We start from the raw sequence: 16,178 nt of genomic DNA, 5'->3' as shown, positions 1-16,178 counted from the left end.
ACACATATGTATTTTCAATCTCGACAATAGTTCCCGTTATAAATCTAAAACCCGTTATGAACATAAAATTCTTTTAAAACATATTTCTATCTTCTCTGTATTAAATTAGTAAAATTCTAATGGATTTATAATGCAAGTACTGACCTTAAAATTTTTTTAAATGTGCGATATACTGGTTTCTATTTATAATAAATAAAGTATCCTAAACTATCATTATCATATCCATGAATAAATATTTTATTTCTTTCTGGTTCGATAAACGTATATCAAAAAATGTAATAAAATTTTATAAAGATTTATTTATTAAAGAGCGCATTTAAAAAAACAGAAATTTCTATTAATATTTAGCAACAGAAAATTTTATGCAACATATACATATACATATATATATATGTATACACGCATACAAACATACTCAACACATATATACACGCACGCCTTTTTTACTGGCTTAGTTCCCCAATTCCCAGTAGTTCCTTATCATTGGTGTTCAAAACTGTTCGTCCGATGGCATTCTGCTACTTTCGTTGGTAGTGAACGGTACTTCTTCGAGTTCCTGATATTTAAAAATAGTTAATGCGACATCATGAATTTCCAAGACGTGGTCATTGTATCTGCTGTCAGAACTCCTATAGGTATGATATTCTTAATGTTAAATTTTATTTTAATATAAAAAACGTACTACCTTCTATAAAAACTATTTAATTCGATTTTTTCTTTTTATACTTACTATTTTTTTTATAATATACTATTTTTTATATATTATCTTTAAGGGGCCTTTTGCGGAAACTTATCTTCATTAAAAGGATCAGATTTAGGAAGCATTGTTATTAAAGAATGTCTTACAAGAATAAATTTAAATCCATCTGATGTGTCTGAAGTAATTTTAGGGCAGGTAATATATTTTATAAATATATTTTAGTTTAACCATATAACAATACCGTAATGTTTCATTATATTTCGTAGACATTAACAGCAGGTCAAGGTCAAAATCCAGCTAGACAAGCAGCTATTAAAGCAGAATTTCCTGTACATGTTCCAGCTTATCAAGTCAATATGTTATGTGGTTCTGGACTGAAGTAAGTTATTATATAAGTTATATAAGTAATGTTCCTTCAGAAAAGCTACTTCATTTTAATATGACCCTGCCTATAGATATGAAGTCATGTTATCTTTCATTCTTTATTTAATCTTTTGCTTAACTTGAAAAGATTCTCATAAAAGCCTAAAAATAGAAAATTTTATTTTCTTTTATAAAAAAACACTCATACCTTTTGCTGATTTTTCAAAATGATAAAGTTGTTTGCATTAATTTTTTAATTACATCAAATTTCTTGACACACTATTATACCATAATAGTATGTATCTTTATGAAAATGTACGCCATATAAATAATTATTATATTAATAAGTTGTAGAAATATTTTTTATTTTATATTTCATTTACTTATTATTGTTATTAGAGCAATTGCAAATGGTTACCTCTCTTTAAAAAGTGGAGAGAGTAATATTATTGTAGCTGGAGGTCAAGAAAGTATGAGCCAAGCGCAACACACAATTTATCTTAGAAATGGTGTCAAAATGGGAGATTGTAATTTTGTTGATACATTATTATGCGACGGATTAGTTGATGCATTTACTTCTATTCATATGGGAGTGACAGGTAAATTTAAAAATCAAAATCGATGAATAGAAATTAATGTATTTATATATAATCTCAAAAGAGGAGATGAAATAAAATATTCTTTTTAATGATTTTTAAATAGCTGAAAACGTTGCTAAGGATTTTGGAATAACTAGAGAAGAACAAGATCTTTATGCGATATTATCTCAACAAAAAGCAGCAGCTGCCATTTCAGCAGGACATTTTGATAAGGAAATTGTTCCTGTAACAATATTGAACAAAAAAGAATCTATTCTTATATCTAAGGATGAATATCCTAAACCTTCAACTACTATACAGGATCTTTCCAAATTGAAACCAGTTTTTATTAAGGTACTAAAAACATGCAAGGACAAATACAAAAGAAGAAGAAAAATAAACAATATCATAACTATTTTTAGGTTAATGGAACTGTTACTGCTGGTAATGCATCTGGTATAAATGATGGAGCAGCAGCAGTAGTTCTTATGACAAAGGAAGAAGCGATCAAAAGAGACATAATTCCTTTGGCTCAAATTGTTGGAATAGCTGAGAGTGGAGTAGAACCAAATGTTATGGGTATAGGTCCAATACCAGCAATTGAATTACTTGTAAGTTCCATTATTGTATATTGTATTTTTAGAAAAAAAAAAGTAATAATCTATCTTGATCTACCAAATACAATATGCATTATATTCATGTATTTTAGTTACAAAAAATCAAATGGAGTAAAGATGAAGTAGATCTCTACGAATTGAATGAGGCATTTGCTGCACAATCACTGGCATGCATCAGAAAACTTGATTTAGATCCTAATAAAGTTAATATCAATGGTGGTGCTATTGCTTTAGGTCATCCTATTGGAGCCTCTGGTATGTATCACAAGCTATAATAATGAAAGTACTCTGTATTATATTATAAATTTATATTTTGCAGGAGCTAGAATTTTAGTAACTTTACTTCATTCATTAGAAAGAATAGGAGGGAAAAAAGGCATTGCAGCATTATGTGTTGGTGGGGGAATGGGAATTGCCCTTGCTATAGAAAGAAAATAACATTTTATGTTCATTCATTTTGTTACTTATTATTGTGAAAATACAAAATTTTATATTACGCGGTTTTTTAAGATGTATGAAGGAAAAAAACCTTTTATTTTTAAATATTTTTATTTTTAAATACCATAACTATTCATCAACTTTTTGATTAACAGATGATCTAATTACTTAATGTTCTTATATTTTTATATTTGTTTTATGACAATAAAATATTGACACATAGTTAAACAATTAATCATCAACTATGAAATTATAGTATTTAAATAACTGTGGAGTATGATGATAGACAACATAAACTATGCATGCAATTGTGGTAGTCAATATTATTTAAAATATATCAAATGTATTGAATATAATTTAAAAATATGGTTTGAAATCTGTACAATGTACATTATCCTGATTATATAATATTTTTTATTAGACATACACTTGAAAATGAACTATATACAAACATTCAAAAATATTACATTATTATATGAAAGATAATTATGGAAAATCATAATAATTTATAAGGCACAAGCTTCTTTATAAATAACTAAATTAAGACTTCTCACTATTTTTGTACTAATTAGCCAAACAAATATAGCTGAGCTGGTGGTTATTCCAATCTAATGAACTAATTCAGAGTGCCTTCTTTTAGATAGATTTAATATAAACTTTATTACGTTTATATATGTATCAACAATAAATATGTTAAAAAATAGGTATTGCCTATTTTTGTGTTAAGATATTTTTGTTATTAGTAACAAACTGTATATTATTAATTTTAACATAAAAAGTACACACGTATTTACAAGCATTTAATTATGTAATTAATGTAATTTATACATCAACTTTACTAATATTTACTAAAAACAAAATTCATCTATATGTAATTACAATATATGGAAATACAACCTCGCATAAATGAATTTAATTACTTGATAATGGCAATATATTTGTTGTATTTTTTTTTTAAATATTACACATAAATACCTAATTTACATTGTAAACTGATATTACTTTTGTATATAATTATACATCTTGCATACATTCATACAATGTGACTTATATAATTTAAATTTGTATAACACAAAATGTTTACGTTATTTTTTTCTATATTTTCTATATATGAAATAAGATATATGCGACACTAGAATGATATTCAAAAATTTAATAATCTTTTTAGCGTTTAAAGAATATGTGCACTGTATAAATTGTAAATAATTCATCAATGTTCATTAGAATTATTAATGATTATGAGTTATTCATCTTTACTATTTTTAGGCTCCTTGGCTTTCTTGGTTTCTAACATATTTTGTACAGCTAATACTCCTTCTTGTTGCCTTAATTGGACACGTTTTTCTTTAAAAGTACGTTTTGTATCTTTCCTATTGCTTTTGGATTGATTTAATTGCTGTAGCTGATCCTTGATAGCTGGTATAATGCGTACCTTAAATTTATATAAGCATAGAAGTATCGTCATATTTGATATGTTTCCTAAAACTATGAAAAATAGAAAAGATGATCAATAATATTATATATGACTATTTATTCCTTAAAGTTATAGTTACCTATTATAAAATTTGCAAATTATCCAAGTATATTCAGTAAATTAAAAATCTGATATACTTAATGGTACAGCAGGATAATATCCACTATAATCTTTTTTATCTTTATTAAAAGGAGTAAAAAACTCTGGAGCATCATTTTTTGTAATCAAATCTAGATTTGGTATGCATATTTCTGAACAACTTTTAATTATATAACCCCATATAGAATCTACATTAAGTGCTGTATCTTTTAGACAAAAATAGGATCCCCAAATTGTTGAATTTAAAATTTTATCATCTGGATGCGATAAGCATTGATGAATCATACCTTCTGACATTTGTTCTTCTACAAGTGCTATTGTATCACAATTACAATATACTTTTGGTACATAAATATCTTGTATAAGATTATCGCCAATATATATGCACCGTGGATTTTGTTTACATGATATTCTACTAAAAAATTCTAAAAGTTCTTTCCAATTCCCACGACTATATACATTGCCTCTTAATAATTCATTACATGATATAATATCAACTTCTTTATTATTCATTATAGTCATAAAGGGCTGCCCTTGTATGAAAAATCCCGGTTTTTTGGCATAACAAACAACAATGTCAAACAAGGATCTCCAATTTTCCCCAAGAGCATAAGTCGCAGTTAATTCTACAAAATCAACATTTGATCCAGTAATTAAGAAAGTTATTTTATCTTTCTTCATTTCCTGGATCCAAGATATTGTTTCTGGACTGCATTTATGTAGATATTTATCTGGATTTTTTTTTAAAGCAGGAAAAAATTGCCCTTCGTCTAATTCAAAATGTTTAGGATCAAACATCCAAATCAAACCACTTAACATATCAGGCCATATATTATATACATCTAAAGGTTTATTATTTTCTTCATCCAACGTATCTACTGCTCTAGCAAAAATAAGAGCAGATGGAATATCGAAATAATCCAACAGAGACCGCATTTTCATATTTAATGGTTCATTCCAAGTAGCAAGCATGTCATTAGAAAATATATCCATTACATGCCATCGTTGCTCAGGATATATTTCTTTAATTTTGTCTATACTCATTAACTTACTACCATGACAAGCTCTATGAATTTTACCGTCTGGACTTATTCTAAGTATATTTCCCCTATCAAAGTCTAAAAATAAGCCCTTCTGCATAAAATCAAGATCCTTATCGCTTAATGGCTTTAATAAGTATTTTCTACTATACCCTTTTTCTTTCACCAAATAATTAGCTAATATTTCGTATTCTAAATGCACTAGATTTGTTATATTATATTTTAAAAGAGTATTATCCAAATCAAACCCAATACAGTCATAATCAGAAATTTTGAAGACACTCATATTTATTTTAGATGACACACAAGGAAATGTTTGATTAGAAACACGTTTAATGTAATAAGAACACTTATCAACAAAACGAAATAAATTTTGTTTCACTATCTTATCGTACATCAAATTATTCGTAAATGATTGAAGTTGTAAACCTTTACGATAAAAATTCAAATTTTTTAACATATCTACGAAGCATTATTACAACTATTTATTACATCGACATTTCTAATAATTGAATATTTTCTAAAAGTATTTAGAACCAGTTAAAAGATACAATCTTTGAGTTCGAATATGGATTAAAAATTTGATTGCATTGCAAATGTACACATGAAAATAAAATAGCACATAGCCAATCTAATCAAATAAAAAGTACTAGACCGTATTATATATTACTTGGCATATTATTTTGCTTATTAGTTTCTTTGTTATATTTCAACATAACTTTGTATCTCGTTTTTTTCGATATATAAATAGTCTGAAGCGTACGTTTTATTATAAAGACTGTTAAATAAAACCTAATATCTATTATTTCCTATAAAACATAACCTCGGAATTTTAAAACGATTCTTCTCCTTTAATAAGACGAACAATATCTTGTTAACCATTTATTTTATACGTAATATTATGAAAACATGTATATATCTATAGCACATTATATTAATAATCAATCCATTTACAAATATTAATCAAGGAAAAAAAATTGCGGGAAAATGCAGGTTCAGAAACTCACCTTTGGTGGTATTTGCACAAATCGTATGTTTCTTGCTTGAACAAAAAACATTTCGAAGGAGAACTTATCGCCTCTTGGATCCGTAAATAAACAGTTTTTCATCATGACATTCATATATCTATAAAAATACATATTAAATATAGCAAACAAGTTGAAAATAAAATAACATTCTATTTTTAATTTACGTACGCATCCACATGTTCTATGGTACCATAAACCGATGCTTCATTTCTCAAGTCTATTGTCGTTTGTTTATTTTCGAGAGCTTTTAATAAAATTGACAAACTATTGTAGAAATAATATTTTTCACGTGGAGAATTCTGATACATGTTTATTTACTAATTAATGATACTTCTTTCGAGCACAATATACACAGTTGACTTTTTAAACAGAAATACCTAACGATAAATTCCACGCCAATGATTGGTCCTTCTTTTTCTAATGCTCATTATAAATCGCTCACAAAAATAGGTCAACGTAATGAGTATAAATGACTTATAATAGATTTATATTTGAATACACATCGTAATATATAGATCTGTATATAAAAGACAAATAAATTGTACACGTATTGCGCAAAATAAAATTTTCGAAATGCTTCAAGGATACTAACCAATCGTTTTCTATTATTTTGAATTTTTACCAATAGCGTTACACCGAACAAAACAATAATTTTTTTCGAATATTTGTTTGAATATTTCGAAAAAAATATTCGATATGAAAATTGAAATCTGAATTGAAATACAAATAATGATTTTTATTTTTAAATAAAATTCTCTTATCTTTTCGTGATTATGAAAAATATATTTGTAAATATAAGATATAACCAGAGAAAAGTTTATTTGTCAAAGTAATATACTTAACCGCATAACCTATTGTAGACTCAATGCTGGTCTATATATAGTCACCTATAGAAACTATTACTAGAGGAATTAGATTATTTCCCAATGAATATACAAAGGGGTCTTATAAATGGTTATATCCTATATATGTCAAAAATAATTATATATATAGATTTGATAGCATTCGAATTAATGTCATCATTTATTGAAATCGGAATATAAATCGAAAATAATTATTTCGTTAAACTAAGCTGTTAATCGATTAGAATCATGCATCTATTCTTAGTTCTTCTTTCATCTTAATGATTCTTTTTTTCATACTTTTATCGTCAAAACTGAATATTGAAGAAAAAAAAGGAATAAAAATATATAAATCATAAGTAATTACAATGAATTTATTTATTTGCTATTTTACAATTTTTTATTGAAAAATATAAGAAGTAACATTTTCGATCCTTCGCTCAGTAATTAGTGAAACAGGAGAAGAAAGAAAAATCTTATTTTATAATATATATTAATTGTAACGTGCACTCGTATTGCAGCTATTATCATATCCGTGATCATGCATGTTTGCGTAATTTCTCATCTCGCTTTAACTGTCCTCATTATTTAGGCACGTTCAAGCCTTGAAAGAGGCTTAATGTTAATAATACTACGTAAGTTTTTTGAACGTTCGTAATTTCAACGTAATTTTTCATTGTATTGTATTTCGATTAAAAGATATTTACTTGCTTTTATCATAATGCTTGTGTATATATATATATATATATATATATATATATATATATATATATATATAAAAGCTCATTTTTGAAAAGAACGAACAAATTATTGAAACATTGTTGAATCTAGTAGTAAATTGGATTTTTAAACGGCAATTTTCAAAATGGTAGAAATTTGTATGTTTTTATATAATTTGTCTTATGTCAATCGAAATGCAATCACCTTTGCTCCCTTCGGTTCATTCAGTGCCATGTGACCTGGTCTCATGAGTACCTTCTTCCTGTGAACACCACTCCCACTTTGTCCCTCTCTAGCTCAGCTAGCTATTGAAGCTCTAATCGGCTTCCTGGATGGAACATATTATCTGTCTGATTGTAGATCTCAACGTCGCAATATCTAGCGAAACCGAAGTTTTCTCTCATAAGCTTCTCAGTTCGCAATTCATCGTGCATAAAAGATCTATGTATGTATTCGCAAGTCAATATACATATGTCATTTTTAAAAATTTTATCAAAATTTGATATGGAATGCACAGTGGTGCAGTGGTTCTGCAGCTGTGCGTTTGATAAATCGACACTTTGATTTTAACGATCTTATCAAAGGATTCGAATTGTCTACTCTCTACTAAATCCGATTATAAAAAAGAATCGTAAATAATTATTTGTGTTCTGAGATGAAACACATGTTTTCCGATCACCTTTCTTCTCAATTCTTCTCAATTTCTTAAATAAATTTATTATTTTAAAGGAAAAGTGTTATTGGATTTACGAATATCGATCTAGTGAAACATTTGAAAAATATTAAAAAATTAATTATCATGTCTAACGTTTTGCACGTTATTATAGTTGTTGGTCGTGATTACAGGGAGAACGATCATCATCGTTTACAAAGAATATGTTACAGTGATGCAAAAAACGGAATGATATCAACAAAGTTCCCAGTATCCAGAGATAGAATATTGAAGGACTCCTGAAGCTGTGTATGTTCGAGATTTAAATGATGTCGCTGAGACAGAGATTGTTTGCTATCGTTACAGTTTTCCGCGGATCTTCCATGCCGTCGACTAAAGAAGGCCATACGTAAAATACTTCTTACAAGCATTAATAACAATTTCCGAACTATCTTTTACTTGGTAAAATTTTATAGATCGGCAACCGAGCAGATTGAGAAGATGTCGTCCGAGAGCGAGATTGAAAGCAAACAACGAGTAGAGGTCACACCTCTGGACAGATTACAAGCGGTTGGTAATCGAATTGAATATAAATATATAATTAATATATTTTTATCATGGCCTTTATAGTTTGTACACATAAATTATTTTCTTTATTGAATTAATTGTAAAAATTAATTTTTATTATTATTTAAAAGATAAACAAATTCTTCATGTCTTATAACGAAGATAATCTTACTGGTCAATTTATTCAAGCAGTATGTCTCTGTAACACTACTTGACGTAACATTTAATCGCGGCTGTAGGTGGTTGATTGGATGGATAAAAACATGCTCCTCATCTTAACTATCGCCGCTGTTCTTGCCGGGTCGAGTCTTGGTTTTCTAGGTCGATTGCTTGATCTAACGCCCCAGTCAATAATGCTCATCAACTTTCCAGGAGAGATCCTTATGCGTTTGTTGAAAATATTCATCTTACCACTCGTTACTTCGTCACTTATTACGGGTAATTATAGATTACCTAGAAACCGTGAAAATTTTAAGAAAAATCTTTTTAGTCGAAATGTCTTTTTTTTTTCTTATAGCAATGGCTCAGCTAGATGTTAGAAGTTTTGGGAGAATTGGCTTTAAGACTCTCACGTATTATACCGTCACAACTATTCTCGCTACTATTATTGGTATCACGTTGGTTTTGACGATTCATCCAGGTGATCCAAGAATCAAAAACATTATAATCACTCCGGCAATGGAAGAGCCAAAATTCTCAACGCTCGATCTCTTACTGGATATTGTCAGGTAGAATAATCACGGTCATTGTTATATATATAACAGAAAACGAAATAACAAAATATCTAGATGTTGTTATTTTATTAATTCGATATGCAGAAATATGATACCAGAAAATTTGGTGCAAGCCTGTTTCCAACAGGTTCAAACTTCGTACATCAAGAAAAAAGTGATAATTACTGTAAACATGAATCAGAGCGATCATGTTTTAGAACCAATATTGGTATACAAAGATGGCATGAACATTATGGGTTTGATCATATTTTGCATAACTTTCGGTATTATCGTAGGACAGTTAGGACCAAAGGGAAAACTTATGGTAGATTTCTTTGTCGTACTCAATGAAATCGTAATGAAGTTCGTCGGCATTATTATCATCTGGTGGGCAAGATAAAAACCTTTCTTAAATATTTGAAAATGTTGAAATGGTTGATTGGTTCTATATTTTTTTTTTCTTCCATTTAGGTTGTCTCCGTTTGGAATAATGTGCTTAATAGCAGGGAAAATAATGTCTATCGTAAATCTTGTTGCGACTGCACAAATGTTGGGATTGTTTATGATCACTGTTATATTAGGTTTATTGATACACGGAATAATCACGTTACCAATCATCTATTGGCTATTAACTCGCAAAAATCCTGCTGTTTTCTTTAGAGGTATGATACAGGCATGGATTACAGCTTTGGGAACTGCTTCGAGGTAATGGAAATTATTAAACGATTTGAATGTAACATTTATAGATTTAAAACAGTATGATCTCTTCACTTTTAGTACTGTTACCTTGCCTATTACTTTCCGATGCATCGAAGAAAACAATAAGATTGATCCACGTATTACACGGTTCGTTCTGTCGGTAGGAGCTATTGTAAATTTGGACGGAACTGCACTTTATGAAGCTGTAAGTGCAATATTTATTGCACAAATAAATGCATTACCGTTGGGTATCAGCGAAATTATAACAGTCAGGTGAAAAATCGATAAGCATATCGCTTTTATTTATATTTTTATTTAGAATACAGGTATCACTCTTTCCTATATCCATGTTTATTATTATTCGTAGCTTGACGGCAACCTTAGCTAGCATAGGAGCGTCAAGTATACCCAATCCCGCTGTGATTAGCATATTATTGATATCGACGACTCTTGGTTTACCTACGGACGATATTTCTTTACTTCTTGCCACAGATTGGATATTGTAAGTTACTTATACATTCTTCTTACGTGCTTTTAAAATTTCTGAATGATCTGAGTTATATCAACATATCGTTCTATCACGCACTTATTTTACTTTCAGAGATCGAATCAGAACTTCTATTAATGTATTAGGCGATGGATATGGAGCGGGTATAGTTTATCATCTAAGCAAAACAGAGCTCGAGAAAATGGATGAAGAAAGGTTGCAAAAACTTGAAACAGGTTCATTATTGAAAGATACATCTGAGAAATGTCCGGAAGAAATCATATCGGACGATCAACAAATTTCCGAGACAAAAATTTGAAACAGACTCGATTTTCTTATGAAGATATTTTTCAAAATATTTGTTTATCTATATATTAATATATAGGCATTGTTATAAAATTTATAATGTACATAAGTAGCTAATTTTATTATATCTTTTATCGCTATAGTAAAACACCTTCTGCTTTCATTTATAATTTTAATATCTTCTATTGTCGTTATAAGTAATAAAGAAAAAGCATAAGGTTTTGTTTTGAAAAAAATGTTATTATAAAACATTTTTATTACAACTTCAAAATTGACTCTTTTTCGAATCACTTTAAGACTTAATATAATATTTGGACATGTAGAATAATTATATATATATATATATATATATATCTTTTGATCTTTAACTGAATTTAAGGATTAGCTTTACATATAAAATAATGATCATTTATTGTATGTCTACTACAGGGTAAATAAATATTTGATTACATTTTACTGTAATTCTCTCTCTACTTTTTTAACTTTTCATTACTTTAATGTGGAATGTAAAGAAAATCAGTGTTATTACTTTACAAATTTGTTTTATACAAGTGCCAAAGTTCATAATTTATCACGTAATATTTTGTTATGCTTTCAGCAATATTTCTAACTTGGCTATGTACATATATTATCTTTAACGATCTATCATATTGTTATTCAATCATTTCATTATAAAATATGTATATTTAATATATCTTTTTTCAGTAGACATGAACCATACCATATAGGAAACTGATTAATTTAATTTAAGGAAAATAAATTTATAAAAAAACAAAAATATAAATTTATAAATTACGGAAGGATACGTCCAAAATAATACGTATGTCTAATATAGAATTCAAGTAAGCAATGATGAAAAAAATTCTATTAAGGAAAACATGAATTATAAATACATATATATATATAGCACAAATAGTAAAGGATACAAAAAGTCCTCCAAAAAATCCACTGGTTAAAAGGTTTCTTCTACTAATAAAGTATTTTTTCCATTGTCCTCCAGCTTTTAAAAGTAACATCGCCTGTAGAACAATATCATATTTATTGGATAAGGATAGCAAACTCAATATTTACAAAATACACAATCCAACTTATATTATATATTACCCATAATCCAAAAACTGCAAAAATATAAAAACCAAAACCATATAGTCCAGTTAAACCTAATAATCCAGCTGTACCTCCTGATAACGCTGCCATAGATATTCTGCAATATTCAACAACAGCAGCATTGTTCATAACAGCTGTCTCACTGTACGCAATAATTTCTGTAAAAAATATAATTTATATATAACTTATTCAATGAATGTGTTTATATTTCACAGTTTAAAAAAATTTGTAAACAATGCTATGTCAGGATATTAAAGTTTCATAGAGAACATAACCTCTACATTGTCTTTCACGTCAAAAGATAAAGACTTATTACATTAAGAATAATTATATGAATACCTAACCTCCTTTTTCTTGTTTTGTTTTAATCTTTCCCAACATGTCAACGTAGAGAATTTTTTAATAAATCGTGTAAAAAGAGATAATAAATAAACAAAATATTTCGATATATTGCTCCTCTAAATGTTACAAAGATTGCTTCAGGATGATCTCATAATAAAACAAGTTACAGTAGTTACAGTAAGAGCGCGCAATATGTCTGTTTTCTTATTGGATAATTCTAGAATTGCAAAATAAATTGATACACAATCTATGTAAAATAAATATCTTTCAATATTTCTACAAACTTCAACGATTTAGTTAAAAATACACGATATATTAATAAATGTATTAATATTTCGAGAATAGAGGAAATAATCATAAATTAATTAAATGCCGAATGTGCAATATTAAAATGATTAATTAAATCTCGCTTATTTAAGAATTCAATTTTGACTGGAACTCATCTAAATAGGATTTTTATTTATTTCAGATATTAGATCATTTACTTTCTTGGCTTGAATCAAAATATATTTCAACTAGATCTTTCGAATTTTACTTTTCGTTAGAGAAGAAATACGATTACTTAAGACGACAGTACAAAATTATAAAAGGTAAAAAGTAAGAAATTAAGATTTAAAAAAGAAAAAAAAAATTCAAAAAGTTTGTTAAAAGATAGATAAATGAAATTTGGAAATTTCAATCTAATGAGTGACATTTAGAGTCAGGCAACTAGAAGGACGGAAAAGAATTTTTAGATGATGGCGCCGAAGAGAACGTTTTCATCTTTAGCAAGTCTTTTTCGAGAGAAGAAGAGATTGGTCGTTGTGATTCGATGCGAGGGGGCTAAAGCGGGGTGGCTTGGCTCGAAGACGAAAATAGCTAAAGAGACCCGCTCTCAACTCTCTCTCTCTTTCTCTCTCTCTCTCTCTCTCTCTCTCTCTCATTCTTTCTCTTTCTATCTTTCTGGCATTTGTGTTCCACCAGAGTTCTTCGAGCTTCGACGTTTTCTTTTTTTCTCGGCGGCTCGTCCATCGAGAGACAAGAAAAAAGAATCGAATCGTTCGGGTGCTCATCAGCCACGATCGATTTTAACGAACGACTTTACATTTCGAAAAAGATTGGGAAATCATCGAATGAGTTGAATTTGAAAAATTTTTAAAAGAAGATCGCGGGAAAAATAGTGCTTGTCGGTACGTGTTACATCTTGGCGGTGAAATTTTTACGATTTTTAACGAACAAGGTGTCTTCATGATATTAATAGTTTTACTTCGATTATTTACGACTTCTATGATATTTTTTCCTTCGTTGTGTAACTCATCGGATTTATATTCATCATAAGCTAATTCCTTTTGGTTAATAATCCTTATTGCATGTATGTATATACGTATATGTGGATACAAACGTACGACCTTATTTTTAGAGCACGTTTTTCTTATTTAAACAAATAATGCTTCATATAAAAAATAAATAGATTTTTTATTAGAATAATTAATAGAAAGTAATCTATTAATTAAAATCGTTAACATAGTGATTTCGCTTAACGTCGTACGATATATACCATCATTTTTATGTTGAAACAAATTTCGCGTAGTAACAATATTTCGTTTTATCGTAAGAACGATTTGAATGATTTTTTTAATATCGAACGTGTAACATAAATTTTGTTAATTGTCTCCAGCCGGGCAACGTATAAGCGTGCCAAAGACCTTTACCTCGAAAACGAATGAAAATAACTATTCTTTCGTGAGTCTATTATATATATATATGCATATATATATACACACACATATATATATATATATATATATAAAATATATATATAAACAGGTAGATTCGAACGCGTTCGTTTTTCATCGACTCTTCGATATTTCATATTTGAAGAAAATTGCGCGAATTTCAAATGGAATTGGATTCGATGGAAATTATTCTCTGTCCTCTATTTCGTTTAGGAAATTGCATTAACCTTAATCTTAATGAACAATGTAATTCTCGCGAATTCGAAATATAATTGGAATCATCGTGTAAAGAGAGAGGGAAAGGGGAGGGAGGGAGAGAGAGAGAGAGAGAGAGAGAGAGAGAGAGAGAGAGAGAGATGTACACACACACACACACATAGATAACATATAACTCATTCGGAGATATATGGACATGACTATTTCTGTTTCGTTGCTGGAAATAGGTTCGAGAATGAGACTGACGCGATATGTTCATTAACTTGCATCTATTTCCTCATCTATTTCCCTCATCTATTTCCTAGTCTTTAGGTTTGTGAATTTACATACCTATATAAGTTTTCGACCGATATTAATTTACATTCGATTAACAAAGAAATAAATCGTGACTGCATCTCGTGATTTTCTTTCGTACAATCTAAAATATAACAATTTTCGTGATCGGTAAATGATAGGAAGATCAATATTATCTATTTGTTTTACGACGTATAGGATGTAGCAAAATTCTTACAATGATTCCTTATTATTTGGAGTATTTTACCGTTTGCGGATCATTTTTTGAAAATATAGATACAGAATATAAACCAAAGGAAATAGAAAAAATAGATAAGGGGTAAATCTGAAAGCGTTACTTGTTTGTATTACGAGGTGGAGCCTCGGATAAACGTCGAGCATGCGGAATTTGTTTAGTGTGTTTGAACGCATGCGTAGGATTTCATCGGCGGTAGAGCATTTGGCCTTCCAGGATTGTGAACATCCAGTCGGTGATCGTCGTCGTTTCGATCGGTGTTGCTAACAAAAAGGTCGCCGTCCTCGGCCTTTTCTATCTTTGCTTGTTCTTGCACCCTCTCGTAGTCGTCATTGTCATCAACGTCATCGTCGTGTGATCATCATTTTTGTGTAGGTAACTATTACCGAGTGAAAAGGAAAAGTTCTTCGGTCTGAAATTAAAGCTCGAGAAAGCTCGGGAAGTGAAAGAAAAAGAGGAAGAGGAAGAGAAAGAGGAGGAAGAGGAAGAGAAGGAGAAAGAGGAAGAGGAAGAAGAAGGGAAGATCATGCTTGAACGTGATAAACGTGTGTGTTTTTAACGTAACAACGTTAAAGGGCTACTTTGCCTTTGATCGAGTCGTAAGCACGAGCTTGTGAGCAGGAAGCTTGCGAGCACGAGCTTGCGTACGTCGAGGAAGAGACGAAGATCGTTCTCGTTGTTGTGTGACGATATCGTAAAAGCTGGGTCGTAGCCGGTATGGCTGACAGCGAAGGTGGCTCCGAACAGGACGACGTATCATTCCTTCGTACGGTGAGTGACCATTGACTATTTTTTTACACGATAAAATATAATTTTTGCTCATTTTACATTTTCGTGTTTCTAAAAGTCGATTCTCCATTCTCCTTTTCTTTTTTTTTCTTTTCAATCAACATGAACCATCTATAAATGTTGTACAGTAAACAAATAATATTTCATCGTATTATTC

At 29.3% G+C, this 16,178-nt stretch overlaps 5 protein-coding genes across 16 annotated transcripts in view; 3 read left to right on the top strand and 2 right to left on the bottom strand.

The window, feature by feature from the left end:
• Window positions 1-402: 402 nt before the first annotated feature.
• Window positions 403-2,754, top strand: Acat2 (Acetyl-CoA acetyltransferase 2). The gene is made up of 8 exons (XM_035861516.2): window positions 403-635; window positions 774-895; window positions 967-1,079; window positions 1,463-1,662; window positions 1,766-1,995; window positions 2,064-2,252; window positions 2,351-2,513; window positions 2,578-2,754. Exons 1-8 carry the CDS (start codon window positions 587-589, stop codon window positions 2,694-2,696), a joined length of 1,185 nt encoding a protein of 394 aa, XP_035717409.2. The 5' UTR covers window positions 403-586; the 3' UTR covers window positions 2,697-2,754.
• On the bottom strand, window positions 2,059-6,737 carry Nt5a (5' nucleotidase A). Of its 4 annotated transcripts, XM_085664982.1 has the most exons (4): window positions 6,506-6,527; window positions 6,317-6,434; window positions 4,250-4,895; window positions 3,994-4,128 (listed from the first exon to the last, which is right to left on the bottom strand). In XM_085664982.1, the coding sequence occupies exon 3, from the start codon at window positions 4,789-4,791 to the stop codon at window positions 4,291-4,293; it is 501 nt and encodes a 166-aa protein (XP_085521108.1). In that variant the 5' UTR covers window positions 4,792-4,895; window positions 6,317-6,434; window positions 6,506-6,527; the 3' UTR covers window positions 3,994-4,128; window positions 4,250-4,290. The 4 variants fall into 4 exon arrangements, with proteins under 4 accessions (XP_035717410.1, XP_085521108.1, XP_085521106.1 ...); XM_035861517.2 differs by lacking the exon at window positions 4,250-4,895 and having other exon boundaries at window positions 2,059-4,128; window positions 6,506-6,737; XM_085664980.1 differs by lacking the exons at window positions 6,317-6,434; window positions 6,506-6,527 and having other exon boundaries at window positions 4,250-6,306.
• Window positions 6,738-7,771: 1,034 nt separating this feature from the next.
• Eaat-2 (excitatory amino acid transporter 2) lies at window positions 7,772-11,508 on the top strand. 4 transcript variants are annotated; one of them, XM_035861342.2, is made up of 11 exons: window positions 7,772-7,814; window positions 8,260-8,344; window positions 8,746-8,960; window positions 9,028-9,121; window positions 9,358-9,556; window positions 9,636-9,846; window positions 9,937-10,218; window positions 10,303-10,536; window positions 10,609-10,803; window positions 10,898-11,032; window positions 11,132-11,508. In XM_035861342.2, exons 3-11 carry the CDS (start codon window positions 8,878-8,880, stop codon window positions 11,334-11,336), a joined length of 1,638 nt encoding a protein of 545 aa, XP_035717235.2. In that variant the 5' UTR covers window positions 7,772-7,814; window positions 8,260-8,344; window positions 8,746-8,877; the 3' UTR covers window positions 11,337-11,508. The 4 variants fall into 4 exon arrangements, with proteins under 4 accessions (XP_035717235.2, XP_035717239.2, XP_035717236.2 ...); XM_035861346.2 differs by having other exon boundaries at window positions 7,797-7,814; window positions 8,785-8,960; XM_035861343.2 differs by lacking the exon at window positions 7,772-7,814 and having other exon boundaries at window positions 8,125-8,344; window positions 8,785-8,960.
• A 217-nt stretch (window positions 11,509-11,725) lies between these two features.
• EMC6 (ER membrane protein complex subunit 6) lies at window positions 11,726-12,934 on the bottom strand. 2 transcript variants are annotated; one of them, XM_035888173.2, is made up of 5 exons: window positions 12,775-12,934; window positions 12,428-12,588; window positions 12,250-12,342; window positions 12,130-12,149; window positions 11,726-12,055 (listed from the first exon to the last, which is right to left on the bottom strand). In XM_035888173.2, exons 1-5 carry the CDS (start codon window positions 12,809-12,811, stop codon window positions 12,025-12,027), a joined length of 342 nt encoding a protein of 113 aa, XP_035744066.1. In that variant the 5' UTR covers window positions 12,812-12,934; the 3' UTR covers window positions 11,726-12,024. The 2 variants fall into 2 exon arrangements, with proteins under 2 accessions (XP_035744066.1, XP_035744065.1); XM_035888172.2 differs by lacking the exon at window positions 12,130-12,149.
• Window positions 12,935-13,720: 786 nt separating this feature from the next.
• The window catches only part of RyR (Ryanodine receptor), a 33,485-nt gene continuing 31,027 nt past the window's right edge, over window positions 13,721-16,178 (top strand). For all 5 annotated transcript variants that reach the window (XM_085664931.1, XM_035861861.2, XM_035861864.2 and 2 more), the window contains exons 1-2: window positions 13,721-13,941; window positions 15,608-16,003. In XM_085664931.1, the coding sequence (XP_085521057.1) occupies window positions 15,950-16,003 (54 nt within the window). In that variant the 5' untranslated portion in view covers window positions 13,721-13,941; window positions 15,608-15,949. The remainder of the gene's footprint in view (window positions 13,942-15,607; window positions 16,004-16,178) is intronic.

The sequence above is a fragment of the Vespa mandarinia genome, chromosome 2 (assembly GCF_050613455.1).
Source record: "Vespa mandarinia isolate Hongniang chromosome 2, ASM5061345v1, whole genome shotgun sequence".
Lineage (NCBI taxonomy): Eukaryota > Metazoa > Arthropoda > Insecta > Hymenoptera > Vespidae > Vespa > Vespa mandarinia.
Note: the sequence above shows the minus strand (reverse complement) of the source record. Positions and strands in the feature narration are given on the sequence as shown.